Raw genomic sequence first — 15163 nt, 5'->3', positions numbered from 1 at the left:
CTGACAAAAGTGACTGTTTGTTTTGAGCAGATCAGGTTCATGATCACGATCATGATCTGACGTTCGATAGGTTAAAAACAGACATCAAATTGGCTTTTGTGACAATCTTTCTTCATAATTCTTTTAGAGGGTATTTCATGATTAAATATAGTGCGACTGATTTACTTGTTCTGAAAATTACAGAAAGCTTATCATAAAAATAACCCTTCTGCACACAAAATCTGAAGTAGACGACATTCGTGTGCGCCTTCAAGGATTCACCGCCCGCGAGAGTGGTTCTGTTTGTTTTGCACGGTGCTGGATCCAATGACAGGCATGCAACTGGGAACTTAGAAAACAACCAGGAAACTCCACAAACGAGGAAACAACACAAGGCTTTGTGAAATATGTTTCAATTTGCAATTGGCATTCCCGAGAAGTAAAACAAACAAGGAAATCAGCAGATCCGAGGAAAAGCTGCATGCCTGACATAATCTCAATCAGTATCTGGAATGACACAAACAGGCCCTCAAATGCAGACAAACAAAAGAGTTGATGGATGGATCCACAGTCTGGTTCGTCTGCTGCCACTGACGTCTAAGAATATCCGTTCTTCTCGGTCATACATGTTTAACAAAATAAAATAAAAACCTTCCCAGGGGAGCGAAGTAAAAACGGAGTGCCCTCTACATAGAAAACAAGGGTCCCTTGGGCACAAGGTGGCGTCAACTACTTCTTATCCTTGTCTTTCTTCTTTTTCTTCTTTTTCTTCTTCTCTGGTGAGGTTTCCTGAAGAAAAGAGAAATTGAAGAAACAAAATACACAATATTAGACAACACTAAGTTACGAAAAGGTTTATAAGAAAAATCACTTTGCAAAATGTTTACTATACACATTAACTGTTTGTATTAATCTAAGCTTTTACTTTGACCCTTTTGAGCAAAAGTGAATGAAAACAAAATGACCTGATTCTTTTTCAGTTAGCATGTTTAAAACTTATCGCCGTCAGTAATAGATGCACATTTCAATAGATGCATGCGTGTTTATGTTCCATGCTGCAGCCAAGTAACTCGTACTCGGCCAAAGACTTTGGCCTCCAAGTCAACTTTTCTTAAGGCTTTGTTAACTTACTTCCGTTTCTGCTTCCTCCGTCATCGACTCCTCCTTCAACTTCTTCTTCTTTTCTTTCTTCTCCTTCTTGTCTTTCTTCTTTTTCTTCTTCTCCTTGCTGGTCGGCGTAGCAACCTCCATGGCTACCGGCGATGCGGCTGAGCTGCTCTCGGTGCTAGCACTGCTGTCGCTCTCTTGGCGTTTGCGTTTCTTGGCGGGAGTCTCCTCAACCGAGGGCTGTGATTGGCTGGTAGTGGCTTCTCCGTTGTTGGATCCTTTCTTGACACTATACGGATTATAAAAAAGTTGCAAAGTCAAATTAAAATCTGGAAAAAAAATTTACGCAAGCAACAGACAGACATAATGCATGTATGTTTGGCACAGAATCTGTGAGACTGTGGCTTTGTCCAAAATTACTGTGCTAGGGCTGACATAAACACACCAGTCTACTGAAAGTGGATAAAGCTGCTTCAAAAGGTGCATGTGTAATTGCCTGCATTAGCCAACTATTTGGGTGCAGCATAAGTTTCACATAAATATACACAGATATGTTGCAACTCAGACGTGAGGGAGACATCTTAAAATAGTTGCATGGCGACAACAGCACCTCAGGGTGTATTCAAACCCCGTTCTTGAGTGACCCGCAAACAGTGTTTTCAGGTTCCCAATTACGAACGTCCAAGTGTGTGTGAAGTGCAGCTGCAGCCTCGACTCAATGGGCGCGTGCGCATTCCTTCACTAACCCCTGGCCGCGATGTACACGTAAACGATGCTGACTGGCTATTCAGAGCGTACTGCGCGCATTTCGGGTGCTTTGCATGTAACATCACGTTCGAAATTTTTAGTTATTCAAAACTCGCGATGCCTGTATGATATGGATTATGGCAGCCTCGTTTTTCGCTGAAAAAAAAACCCTGTATCTTCGGTTGTAAAGGGATGAAAGAGGTACGTACATTTAATACAAATCTTTGCTTAATAACGCAACGTCCAAACCTTATGTTTCAAAGGATTGATTCTTCAAAATCACAACTTTAAACATTTTAAAGATGGCGTCGGCACGTAAAACGAATAAACTGCAGCCTAATTATAATGTGCCATATTTTGACACATTTAAATTACACAATTCCAGGGGTTGAGATCGCGCAAGGCATGATGGGAAACAACATGACGCAGCAAAATCTCGAATCCATGGGAACGAGGTTGGTGCAGCTGGGCAAAAATTCAAGATGGCAGCTGCCGTATTAAAATGCCAGTTGAAAATTAAGAAGGAATCATTAATGATCTAACGAAAATAATGTAAATCCTGGAACAGTTACAAATATTGGCAACGACAAGCCCACTTTATGACCACGAACAACTTGATTTGTTATCATTTGTTCTCCTGCACTGAATGAGTGCTTTCAATTTTGTGCACAAAACATTAACGCAAGTTGCGGTCGGGCCTAAGTCCGCCAGGTTTGTTCTTGATGCTGTTCATCTACTCCCTCTAACATTTTATGACGTCACCGGTATTTTTTGGGTGAAGTACAACATAGCCACAAACTAACATAGTTGACAGCAAGTCATTCGCAACCCCGTCCTCGCTTTGGTTTAACACAAGAACAGGCTTTCGAAGATGCCCCAAGCGTACTATTTTCCACAGCTTAGGCTAAAGTCATGCAATACGTCAATCAAAAAAATTTATTAATTAAAATTATTTCCCATTCAAATCAACGTCACCAAAATGAAATATAGCAATTATAAAATGAAAATAAAACCCACCTCAAGTCTGTGTAGGAGTTTTTCCAGTCCTCCGGAGTCTGGTCTGTCGGCTTGCCATGTTTGGTCAGCTTACCAGCTTGAATGAGCATCTTCTTCTTGCTAGCCTGAAAGCCATCAGAAACAGAAGAACATATTCTAAAGGACGATTGAGCCACAAAATTCTCTCAGCTGTGACTGAACTGTCGCCAAGAAAATAGACTGGAGTTTGCATACCAACATAGGTGCGCTCTCAGTGTGTGATCAATGCTCCATGCAAGTATCAAATCGAAAAATAACTTTGTTACATCGTGTGCTTGGATACTGTCATTTCATTGGTTGCGAATGGCCACGTGTCCAATCTGTAAAAATGTATATATACAATGCGCAGTGTACTAACCCGTATCTAGCCAAAATACCCTGGAGGGTTTGGGTTAACCCTAACTGCCCCGAATCCTTCAAAATCCTCTTTGCCAAAGTGGAGGAGTTTGGAGGATCGAGGTTACATAGCAAAAGTGCATTACTGATTTCGTAGGATGCACTTTGTCAAGGTCTTGGGCCGGACCTTGTGTTGGTTTTTGCTCAGCCATGCATAAATATAGGCCTGGATTATGCTTGAAATCCTCCATATTGCTCCAGGATGTCACTGGACAGGCCTCAACATACAAATGTATTGACAGTCACTGCCGCAGGATTTTGCAGGATTCTGGCAGTGGTCACTCCTCCACGGACCTTATTCGAGAAATAATGGAGGAATTTGCAGGATTGAGGCTATATGCTATTTTTCCTTGTGGCCAATTGGAGGATTTTGCGGGATTGAGGCTACATCCTAGCAAAAAGGCCTAGGGAGTTAGGGTTAATGTATATCAGATTAAAGTGCTACAGGCAGAACTTATTATCCAAATTTACCAAATTTGAACGGTGGAGCTATTAAAACCAAAACAAAAACCTACCACTGCCCCCAAGCCCCACTTGCGAGGGTAGGTATCCCGCTCCATAATCACCCGCTTCAGCTTAGCAACGATGCCGTGATCGCAGGTTGCCATGACAGCTGTTGTCATCAGGGCAATCGCCAGGGCAACTGCCTCTCCTTTGGTTGTCACTATGACGATTTCTGAGTTGACTTCGATGCCGTCTTCAAATCTCAACACCCCTGGCAGCATGACTTTGGCCCCGTAGCAAATGGCGTTAATCTTTATATAAACAAATACAGATATTAATAGATATCGATTTCTTTTATCGTTGTCACATTCAACTTTTTTGCTTTGTGAAATCTGAATTTATAAAGTGATCTAGAGTGTATTTTGGGTGAAGATAAGTGGCCGAGCTCGCTAGAGTAGATGTTGGGTCATTGAGTATTTGAATTAACTTGATCTTAACAAGAGGTTATTTCAAATAAAAAATGTAAACTCCGACTCCCATCTGAAAAAAGGGAGTGTTGGCTTACACACATCAAATTTAAATATTACCTTAACTTACAATAAAAAAATAATAATAATAATATAGTGCTTATATTGCGCTTTACACCAAAGGTCTCAAAGCGCTTCACAATTATTACCCCTGTTCGTCAGGCCATGAGACCAGTTTCTGCAGCAGCTCAAGATCAGCGCAATCTGGTCTCTACCTTCACAGGTACCCATTTATACTCCTGGGTGGAGAGAGGCAATTGTAGTAAAGTGTCTTGCCCAAGAACGCAAGCATTACGTTCCCCGTCCGGGTTCAAACCCACGTACCGCGGCAAGTGAGCCGAACACCGTAACCATTGGACCACAGCGCTCCACTTATACGCAGTCCTTATGCCAATATCCTGAAGACATAATTTTGAAAACTCTTGTCATCACTCCCTAGATTGGTCCTACTCACAGCGCTGTCCTTCAGTATGATTCTCTTGTGAGATGTGAGCAGCGCCTCCAGGGGTTTGACAACTCGCCTCATGTACTCCTCGTCTTTGTGGTTATCGTAGACCCACTGCGCGTCAAGAACATCGTGCATCGTTACCAGGTGGTCCTGAAGGAAGCAAATCCAGTGCCAGTAATTATAAGTAACAAGTTCTAAGTTGAGTTCCAAAAACAGATAACAACAGTGTTCTCCAACTTTGAAAATTAAAGGTCGGTGCGCCATCAAAAAGCGGAGGGGGGGGGGGCGCTATAATTATATTAGGTGCGCTATTTGCAGTCCTACATTTCTTAATGCTAGGGGGCGCTATTTGCAGATGAAAATGTAAATTATGTACGGATAACAGCTTTTAGGCCATTTTTAACACAGTAACACTAACAATTAAGTACAATACTGGCTCAGCATCATCTTTTTTAACGCATCAGTGACCAGAGACTCTGAGGCAGTTTGGCCTTGAGACTTTTTACCCGATTGATTGCTACAATGGGCAGGCTTGTCAGTTTGACAAATGTTCCATGTTACTGCTTTTGGCAGAGTTTCTGGCCAAAATATACCCTGGAGGGTAAGGGTAGTCCCACTTGTTTGTCGTTTTTATTATTCTTTCCTTTTTTTTTAAGCATGGCGGGCAACTTTTTAAGTTTGGCGGCAGCTTTTGAAGCTTGGCGGGTGCCTCAGAAAGCTTGGCGGGGCACCAGGTTATTTTTACAGGTTGGAGAACACCGAACAAGTACTGAGATGAATTATAACACAGGCAATGAGTTATGGTACTATAACATGTAGAGACCAGTGACGAGTAATTGAATGAAGTACTTGGAAGAGTAATGAGACAGGTAATGAGTAGTAAGATGAGTTATGAGGTAGATTTTGAGTTCCAGTGCAATTATCAAACTGTTAACGAGTTCTAGGCAGTTACAGGTATGACACAGAGAACTTGATGAGTAGTACAGTGATGAGTTTTGAGGTAGGTTTTGAATCACAGTACGATTATAAAAAAGGTTAAAAGGACACTAGGTCCTGGAACAGCCCAATTGGGCTACCAAATGCGCTTTGAACGAGATGATGGTAAATGACAGTCTAAAGCATCCTGTAAAATTATGGCACCTGGTGTGAAGTCATTTTCAAGAAAATGGTATTTTTGTATAAATTTCCAACGGTGGTCGGCAGACCACCGTTGGAAAAACCTAACTATATTTCAACTACTGCTCCAAATTCAACATTTTTTTCAGTCCAAATTTTGTTTGCTATTGGTTACATGTTCATGAATGGGTGCAGGCCAGCAGACTGGTTCCCTTACCTTACAATTTTCTGGTATCTATAAATTGATCCATTTTATCTTTAGTGGAGTCAGGGAACCAGACTACTCCACCATTTGTTTTTCTTGGTTTTTCCAGCATTTCTGAAAATTACAGCAAAAGCCAATGATGTACATTCCCTTTAAGTGATCTTATACAAAAAAACAAACGCTGCTCGTGTCTTGCCCACTTACTTTCTCCGATTGGATGCCCGATCTGTTTCGTCTCAGCTCCGCCATCTGTGCTCCTACGCCCAGCAACAAGCCGAGGTGAACGCATAGTGTTCTGACATAGGTGCCTGCCTCACAGCTCATCCAAAAGATGCCTGCAAGATACCAAGAGAACATCTCAATTTATAAGACCTTTTACCCTTTCCTTACCATGGGCGACTTGGTCGACAAGAAGAACCCCCCTGCTGATTCCCATGGCGACTTTAGTCGACCAGGAAACCACACACAGAACACCCTCAACACAGATGTATTTACTACTTTCAGAAAGTCGGCATGTTGATATGTTTGGCCGCCCATACATCAACCATATACCAGCTGAAAGAGTGTTTTTGGATCGTTCTAATGGTGTAGTTTATTTATAGTGTTACCATTACAAAAAAAATTGAGAAAAGTGCTTCAGAAGTATCCACACAGAAATTGAGGTATGGAGTGCCATTTGGTCATGTGGTGAAATGGCTTGCGGTTTTGATAAATGGGACCAGATGAACAAAAAGGCATAACTTTCTTATAGTTGCACATATGGACTTCATTTTTACATCAGATAAAAGAGTAAGGTTCAAGGAACAAACTTTACACACAACACCTATGATTTTAATCACTCCTTGGCAGTGAAAATCTGGGTTGAAAAAAGTGAGTTTTTGGTCAATTTTTTCACACTCTAGTGATTTGCGCATGACTGAGCAAACAATTTGGTCCTGGGGAAAGCCATGTCAATTAAACAATGTGGTAATGAAAGGGTTAAGGAACCTTCCCGACTCCTCCCAAGTCCTCCAATGATACTGTCTTTGTACTCAAGACTTTCCTTGGGCTTCAAACCATATGTATATTATAAGTGGCTGGTCTCCATCTTGTTCAAGCGATTGAAAGTTTTTGTGTGTAGCAAAAAGCATGCACACCTAAATTTCATCTGAATGATATACACGACTGTAGCCTCTTTGCACTGGACCCATATGCATCTTCAATTGTCATTCATAAATACCTAAGACGGTTTACACATTCCTATTGGTCGAGAGCCCGTCACGTGGCCGGTCTTAAACGGATGATAAAGACATGGCTAGCTGGTCTTAAACACTTTTCCAGTGTCACATGAAATTCGAACTCCCATGAAATCCGGTGCCTTTTAACGTTTCATTGGTTGAACGTTCACATTCCTCACGTATGCATGTACAATACTACCAGTGAATCAGTATGTCATGGTCCGAAATTCACACACCAGCCCAGCTGCGTTTTGCGTGACATCGCGCAGTACGCGCGACGCGCATGCCAATGTCCTTATAAGGTAACGAGTTGTGGAGGGGCATTCCATATTATAGTCAGAGGGGTGTTTCGTAAAACATGAAGTAAAAGTGTTGAACAAAATGGTGGGCAACGTCTAGTTTTTGGCTTGTTTTGAATTTTTGACCGAAAAGACTTTTTTGTTTTAGACCGAAAAGGTATTTCTGAATGGGAATAAATATGTGTTCGGTCGGTATTAAACACTCTGTTTAAGACCGGTGGGAGTCTGGATGGTCGATCATTACCCGAGGCGAATCACCCATCCAGACTCTGACCGGTCTTAAACAGAGTGTTATAATACCTCCCGAACACACATTTATTCCCTTTAATAGTCATATCCCTCTGTTGAACACCGTTCATGAGTTACTTGAGCACGAAGTCAATACGACTCACCAAGGTGTCTCTTGTCATCATACTCGATGAGCTTACTCTCGTAGACTGTCCGCACTCTCAATTGTCGCTTGACGGCTGAGATGAGGGGAGGTCTCTGGAACAAGGCACCTGTCAGGGTCTCCAAGGCCTGCAAGACAAATAATTGTGACTTGATCTTAGAAAGTGTATTTTTAAATAAAAGGACAAGAACTGAAGCAAACCACAAGACTTCATCAAGAAACTGAACGTCAGTATTTGGCAATAGTTAAGGCTATCAAATCTTCTTTCCGCAAACTCGGCTTGGTTTTCTCAAGAGAAATATTTTACCGAGGATTTAAAACAATTAAAAAAAAAAAATGCATGCATATTGATATTTTCACAACGGATAGGGCCGATATAAACATCTTGTTCAAGTCTTCAATATAATGGTGAGTTTAAATGCTGTTCATGCTTGTTTCCCCCTAATCTCAGTTACAGGATAACTAGATTAGGGGTTTGGAGTTAATTATTGTGTAGAGGCAGAAGTCTGCCTCTGTATGTCTTTACTGTAGGCCTTACCCGGGCCAACTTTGCTTGGTTCTCAATAGCGCTGTGCAATCGGACTATACACACATACTCCTTACCTATTAATACAACGGAAAAAGAACACATCACAGGTTACAATCATTTCAAGTGAACAACATTGCACAAATGGGCACCAAACGACATGATGGATATGGTTCATAGTTAACATCAACTTGCTTTTCAGTGTGAGCTTAGGCCATAAAATAGCATACTGCTACTAATACTTTGTGGGGGAGCGTGGCCTAATGGTTAGGGTTCGTGGCTCACGATCAGAGGGTCAGGAGTTCGAAATCCAGCTGCTGGTTGTATGGTTGTGTCCTTGGGCAAGCCACCTCATCCCCACTTGCCTCTCTCTGCCCAGGAGTATAAATAAGTACCAGCATTCAGTTCTTCTGTTTTGAGGCGTGCGATCACACCCCCACGCCATCACACACCTAAAAGCTTCCTGAGAAGTGCGAATAATCGCACGCCTGAATCCCTCAGTACCGCACACCTCGGCATACATTTACAGCATAATTTTACCTCATAATTGGTGAAAAAATAAAGTACGTCAGTGAAGAGAAAATGGCTTTATTGTAAACCAAGATGAATATTATGAAATATATCCCAGCTTGGACCATAGAATCACACACCTAGAAAAATCACACGCCTAGAAAAATCACACGCCTAAAAAAATCCAGGTGTGCTTTTTTCCCACACACCTGTGATTTTCAAATCAGAAGGACTGGCATTAGCTGGGGAGTAACCTGCGATGGATCGTCGTCCCATCCCATCCAGGGGGCACAGAAATATTCTTAGTCACTTTAAGCCGTTTAAGCCGGAGGTAAACGCCGGCCCGATGGGCTATTGGCTTGTGATAGACTTTACTACTTGCTTTGTGATTTCCCTTTGCAAGCAAGTTTTGGAAGCATGCTGTCACACAGATTCTCTTATCTACCAACAAATGCGAATTGATTCACACCACCATGCAGGCTGTGACAGTACTCTTAACCCTAACCCTGCCAGACGCAACACAGTGCATCAGGTAGGTGGAAAAGTCTGGTGCACTTTGATGCATTCAGCTACCAACACCAGTGCATAAACGGCTGCTTCTGAGACAATGAGAGCTAGTCCCATTGAACAATGCCACAGTTGTATCCTGCTGCATTCGGTGACCACAGACTCTAAGGCAGTTTGGCCTTGAGACTTTTGGCCTGATGGATCTTGCTACACTGGGCAGGCTTGTCACTTAGACAAGCATTGCATGTTGCTGCGTTTGGCAGGGTTTCTAGCCAAAATGCCCTGGAGGGTTAGGGTTAACAATGCTAGTTTATAACCCGAGCAGTGGATCCAATGTAAAGACAAGTACGGACTAATTTTGGGTTTCTAATAAGCCATTACTACAGTGATATCATTCTTGTCAGCAGGTCGTTCATGCTCGCTCGATGCTCCGTAGACCAACAGCCTTGCCAAAATGTGTACATCAAAAGTATACTACAACCTCTTGTCTTGATTCATACTGGACCAACACCCCTTCTCAGGGGTCACAAGGGCAGGGTATACACATCCTTCCTGCCAGAAACACTGGGGCGAGCCCCTTCTCTTAGCAATATGCGTTACTGGGTTTTTTTTACGTGCGTTTATCTTATACAACACACGGGACCTACGCCTTAACCCATCCGAAGGACGAAGCAAGAATGGTTAAGTGCCTTGCTTAAGGGCACAAGTGTCTGCGCCCAGGCTCGAAACCAACTTAACCGTTGCCTCTGAAACACCAGAACATGAGTCCAGTGCTCTTAACCGCTGGGCCATGGCACTCCAATAATGGCTTCATCACAATAATGGCTTCTGATTGTGTTGGTCGGAACCCACTGGGCTAAGGATGTGAGAAGAAAGATTTACCCAGCAGGGAAATATTAAGACCTACCAGCACTCTGCTGTGATTTGACGAGCCTCGTTGCCCTGGAAATACACACAATCAGACAACCGGTGACCTTGGGGTCAAGGGTACCGCTGTGACCTGTCTTATCCACACGGAGGATCTTCTTGATCCAAGAGACCACCTCGTGGGATGAAGGATTGGAAGGCTTATCCAAGTTGATGAAACCACTCCTGATAAAACAAATAAAGCATAAAAAATTATACACGAGTTAAAGGTGAAGTCCATCATTTGTAACTTGTGCATTTTGTTCGTTTGAAGCAACAAACGTACTAAAAATCTGAAGAAGGGTGCTGAATAACTAACCTGATGAAGTTTCAGCTTAGCTTCAGCTGTAAATTTTGAGAAAAACAGCATTCTAAGATTGGATTTCATATCAAAAGTTGCTGAATCATGTTTTGAATTGGGCCTGAATTCAGCGTCCGAGACACATTCTCACTAAGCCGAATGCAGAGCTACGCGATGTCACGCACCGATCCGACGAATTATAGTGACCGTGCGCGCATGTGCGTAGTGCCAACGCTTGCACTTCGCCGAATAAAAAAAACCGAACTACTAACGGAAATTTCCAACGGTGCGTCTGGTTTGAAAGGCCTTCTTTCGTTGATTTCTTCAAAATGACAACTTGCCAGAAAGAATAATTTCACAGGGAGTTTAGTTCCCTTACTATCTTTCAACCAATCACGTTTTTCAACAATAATTACGTCAGTTACTTTTTGGATAGCTGCAAATGATGGACTATAGCTTTAAAATGATAAAAACCTTGGATGAAATTTCATACTACAAGTGCACACCTGTAGGAGAATCAAACAATGCCAGTTCATTTCATCTGAGGCTTTGCATCTGGGTATTAATGATCAACTAAAATTTGAGGGATTCTTAACTTCCTCGACAAAAGTGCAGCCAGAAATGCCAACTTACGTGACATAATCTTTGAACTCTCGCTTGAGTGGGGAGCAGCCACTGGGCAGGGGAGTGTAGTGACCGGTGCGGACGTTCAACTTGTCAAAGTTCTTGAGGAGAAGCGGCCATTGTGAAGTGTCTAGCTTGGGAGTCTTAGACTCCGGCTGGATCAGGAAACTCGTCTCTTGCTGTATATCCTGAGAATGAAGAGGACAAAATGCGTAATAAATCATATTTAAAGTGTACTGCTTTAATACGATACTTGTAACAAAATAACAAACTTTGACTCCAAACAAGATTTACAACTTATTTGAAATATTAAAACTGGTGTTTTGACAAAACTACGCCTTCTTCTTTACTTACACCAAGAGTGCTCTCTTTTTGCTTCTTATGTTTCTTGCTTTTCTTGCTCGGAGTTTCTGCAAAGTTTAAAGATAGACATTAGCAGGTATTTGTCATCAGATGGCACTTTGTTAGCATTAGCATTTTATTAAATTTCTCCCCCTCAAAAGTAAAAAAAAAAGGGAAAAAGAAAAAGAAGAAAACTGTCACTTAGGCCCATTTTGGGTAGGCCTTCTCAATAAAATAAGTAGTTTATCGTCCGGCTTTTTGAAAAAATGAAGGAGGCGGGCGCTTTTCCCCCTTTTTCCCCTCCAAAGGTGGGGAATTTTCCAAGATGGTGGATAGATTCTTCATTTTCTCAAGTATTTTGCTGATACGAAATTGTTTTCAAAGCCTAGAAGTAGGCATGTTCATGATGATACAGTATAGGAGCTCACATTTTCAACATTGCAGGCATAGCCGGCCGTAGGGCCTACATGTAGGCTGAGCTACAATTTTGTTGGAAAAAAATAAGAGACAAAATATGCAAATACTATGGGAAAAATTCCCATATCTGGCCATCACTAATTTTTCCCTTCAGTAACCTAGTAGTATATTCAGCCATCAGAAAGTGATAATACATATGTACGTGTATGTCCTAAAATTTAAAAAGTCAAAATTAGAAGTGAAAATATGGAAGTAGGCCTATTTACTAAAAAAAATTCAGACCAGTCTCATAGGGTTTGTGCACAGGGTGACAAGTGATGGCCAGATATGGGAATCTAATATTTTCCCCGCTAATTTTGACTTTTTAGGACACATTATGGAAAGAATGTTGCAACCTGACGCTACTTCAGCGGTTGTGTACAAATTCTACGGAGAGTCAAACAAAAGTTTTAAGTAGAATTGGAAATATTGGTAATCCTTACTTTTAGGACCCCGTTCCTATATAGGAAGGGAAAGACTCACCAAAACAGTTGACTAAATGACACTCAAAATTGACATTCTGATATTTCTTGGCACATCTGAACAATTAGCAATGACACCTTCTTGAATATCAGCAGGATTAATTTTGTGGAAAGAGGGCAGGGCTTTGATTTATGAGGGAAATTCAGGGGTAAAAGACGACGATGACAACCAGAAAACAGACTCAAAAACCAAGATGGCAAACCTGAAAGCTCAATGCGATGAAAGCTCGATGCTGATTGGCTGATAAATTTTTTTTTATTTTTTAGCAGCCAATCAGCATCGAGCTTGCATTATGTAGGGCTTTCAGGCATGTGAGAACTACAACATGCATGTCTGACTGCGAAAAAAGGTAGGAAAGTCACATTTTCTTTGAAAGTGCTTTCAAAATTACAACTAACATGAGTTTATATGAAGAAAAAAGACTGCTTCAACCTGCAAAAGTCACATTGGACTGGACAGTCATCTGCAAAAGTCAGTTTTGAACAGAACTCGTAAAAAATAGAGGTGTCCTAAAAGTAAGGATTACCGAAATATTTCTCTGTCCCAGATTCATGTCTTATTATCATCATTTTTGCGATGACTGACATGATTGAGATGATAATTGATAGATGAAGAGTTTAAAAGCTGCGTCAGGTTGCACTTGCAACCTACATGACCTAACATGCCTAACATTCTTTCCTATATTATCACTTTCTGATGATGGCCGGCTGATATTCATGATATTACTACTCATAGGAGGCCTTACTCCTAGAACTATGAGGCTCCACGTAGTGGAGCCTCATAGGTTTAGAAGCCCGCAAAATTGTTGTCAGCACAAAACACTAATTAAGTACAAAAACGTCCATCCCAAGCAGGCCGTTTTCCACAGAACCGCTGCACAGTTTGCCCCTAAACTCCATACAATACCTCATGACATACTCACGTTATGTGCACCCAACAAACATCGGTGGATTCTGTCTGTTTTTCGGCAAAAATGATGAAAAATATGCCCTTTCTGCACTGAGCCAACCTAACACTTGAAACGAGCACGCGTGCAGAATGATCGCAGTTATTTTCGGTTCGATCGCTCGGAGCGCGCCGCGGGGGGTATGGTGTAGGAGCGGAATGATAGTATGCACGAGCGATCGAACCGAAAATAACTGCGATCATTCTGCACGCGTGCTCGTTTCAAGTGTTAGGTTGGCTCAGTGCGGAAAGGGCATATTTTTCATCATTTTTGCCGAAAAACAGACAGAATCCACCGATGTTTGTTGGGTGCACATAACGTGAGTATGTCATGAGGTATTGTATGGAGTTTAGGGGCAAACTGTGCAGCGGTTCTGTGGAAAACGGCCTGCTTGGGATGGACGTTTTTGTACTTAATTAGTGTTTTGTGCTGACAACAATTTTACGGGCTTCTGAACCTATGAGGCTCCACTACGTGGAGCCTCATAGTTCTAGGAGTAAGGGGGCCTACTAGGTCACTGAAGCCAGGGAAAAATTAGTGATGGCCTGATAAGTGATATGGGAATCTTTCCCAGAGCTGGTTCCAAGTTGTTTCCATCATGACTCCTTCCACAAAGTTGACCTGCAAAATGCTACATAACCAAATGTGGCGGGGTATTCTCCTATTCTGCAATTACTCCATCACATAATTGCGTGCACAGCTGTGCATGCAGTACAGCATTTGTACGGTGAGCCGTTGGGCGGCCATTTCAACTTTACAAGTTACAACCACTCCAGAAATATTTGATTTTCACACGAAATTTAGGCTGATTTATGGAAGAATCAATATCACATGACTCCTACATGAGAAACAAAGGCACGTAATTTCATTTTAAGTATGCTTCTTAAATCTTAATGTATTTATTCGGATTGTTTAGTGGCGTATTTTTTTGAACTTACCTGCAGCGTCGGCCATTTTGTTTGTGAACTACACGTGGTGGCGAAAGCGCGCAACAGCTATGGCACGCCTGAGTACAAAATATAGATATGTGTAAATGGAATCCTTTTCCAGCTTAACACTGTTTATGTATATTTGTCCCAACAGGCGGAACTCAGTTAACAACTTCAGAAAATTAATCACTGGTGGGCTAGGTATTATAACATAAGTTTTATGAACAAAAAATCGGAAACCCCAAGTCACTTTTGAATTAAAAAAAGAAAGAAATTTAATCATCATTAGCCCAATTCGGACAAAGCTAGGTTTGCCCAACTTGGGGAGAGTGTTTGTCAATGATTACCCACTTTTTGTTCTTTCATTGAATTTTTTTTGTATACAAACATGTAATTTGTTTGTTATAATCATAGAGCTATATTAAATTACTGCGCGCGGAGACGCTTTGAAGCCGTCCTGGGCGCAGACATTTTGAATTCATGTGCGTGTTTGTAGAACATAATGAAGTTAGATGGATTGAATTTTTGAAAGTGTACTCTACATGCAACGGCGTCATGAGAGTTAAAAAAACGTCACTGCAAAAAGCATCTGCAGCGATGATACGCGCACGGGCTGCGCTGTTTGCGTAGAGCAAAAGACACGCTCATTTGCTGATCGTGCCTTTCGGTTTTGGGCGTATTGGCTTCGATAATGCACCGGTATGGAATACAAACGCAGATAT

General features: G+C 41.8%; 1 protein-coding gene across 1 annotated transcript; it reads right to left on the bottom strand.

Moving 5' to 3' along the window:
- Nucleotides 1-614: 614 nt before the first annotated feature.
- LOC119723711 (H/ACA ribonucleoprotein complex subunit DKC1-like) lies at nucleotides 615-14518 on the bottom strand. Its single transcript, XM_038194510.1, has 12 exons — nucleotides 14451-14518; nucleotides 11640-11695; nucleotides 11295-11473; nucleotides 10362-10546; nucleotides 8450-8514; nucleotides 7913-8039; nucleotides 6209-6339; nucleotides 4690-4833; nucleotides 3780-4019; nucleotides 2851-2954; nucleotides 1111-1375; nucleotides 615-768 (listed from the first exon to the last, which is right to left on the bottom strand). The coding sequence occupies exons 1-12, from the start codon at nucleotides 14464-14466 to the stop codon at nucleotides 709-711; spliced, it is 1572 nt and encodes a 523-aa protein (XP_038050438.1). The 5' UTR covers nucleotides 14467-14518; the 3' UTR covers nucleotides 615-708.
- Nucleotides 14519-15163: the final 645 nt, after the last annotated feature.

The sequence above is a fragment of the Patiria miniata genome, unplaced genomic scaffold (assembly GCF_015706575.1).
Source record: "Patiria miniata isolate m_02_andy unplaced genomic scaffold, ASM1570657v1 HiC_scaffold_17, whole genome shotgun sequence".
Lineage (NCBI taxonomy): Eukaryota > Metazoa > Echinodermata > Asteroidea > Valvatida > Asterinidae > Patiria > Patiria miniata.
The sequence above is the reverse complement of the archived record's forward strand: the minus strand, read 5'-3'. Positions and strand labels throughout refer to the sequence as shown.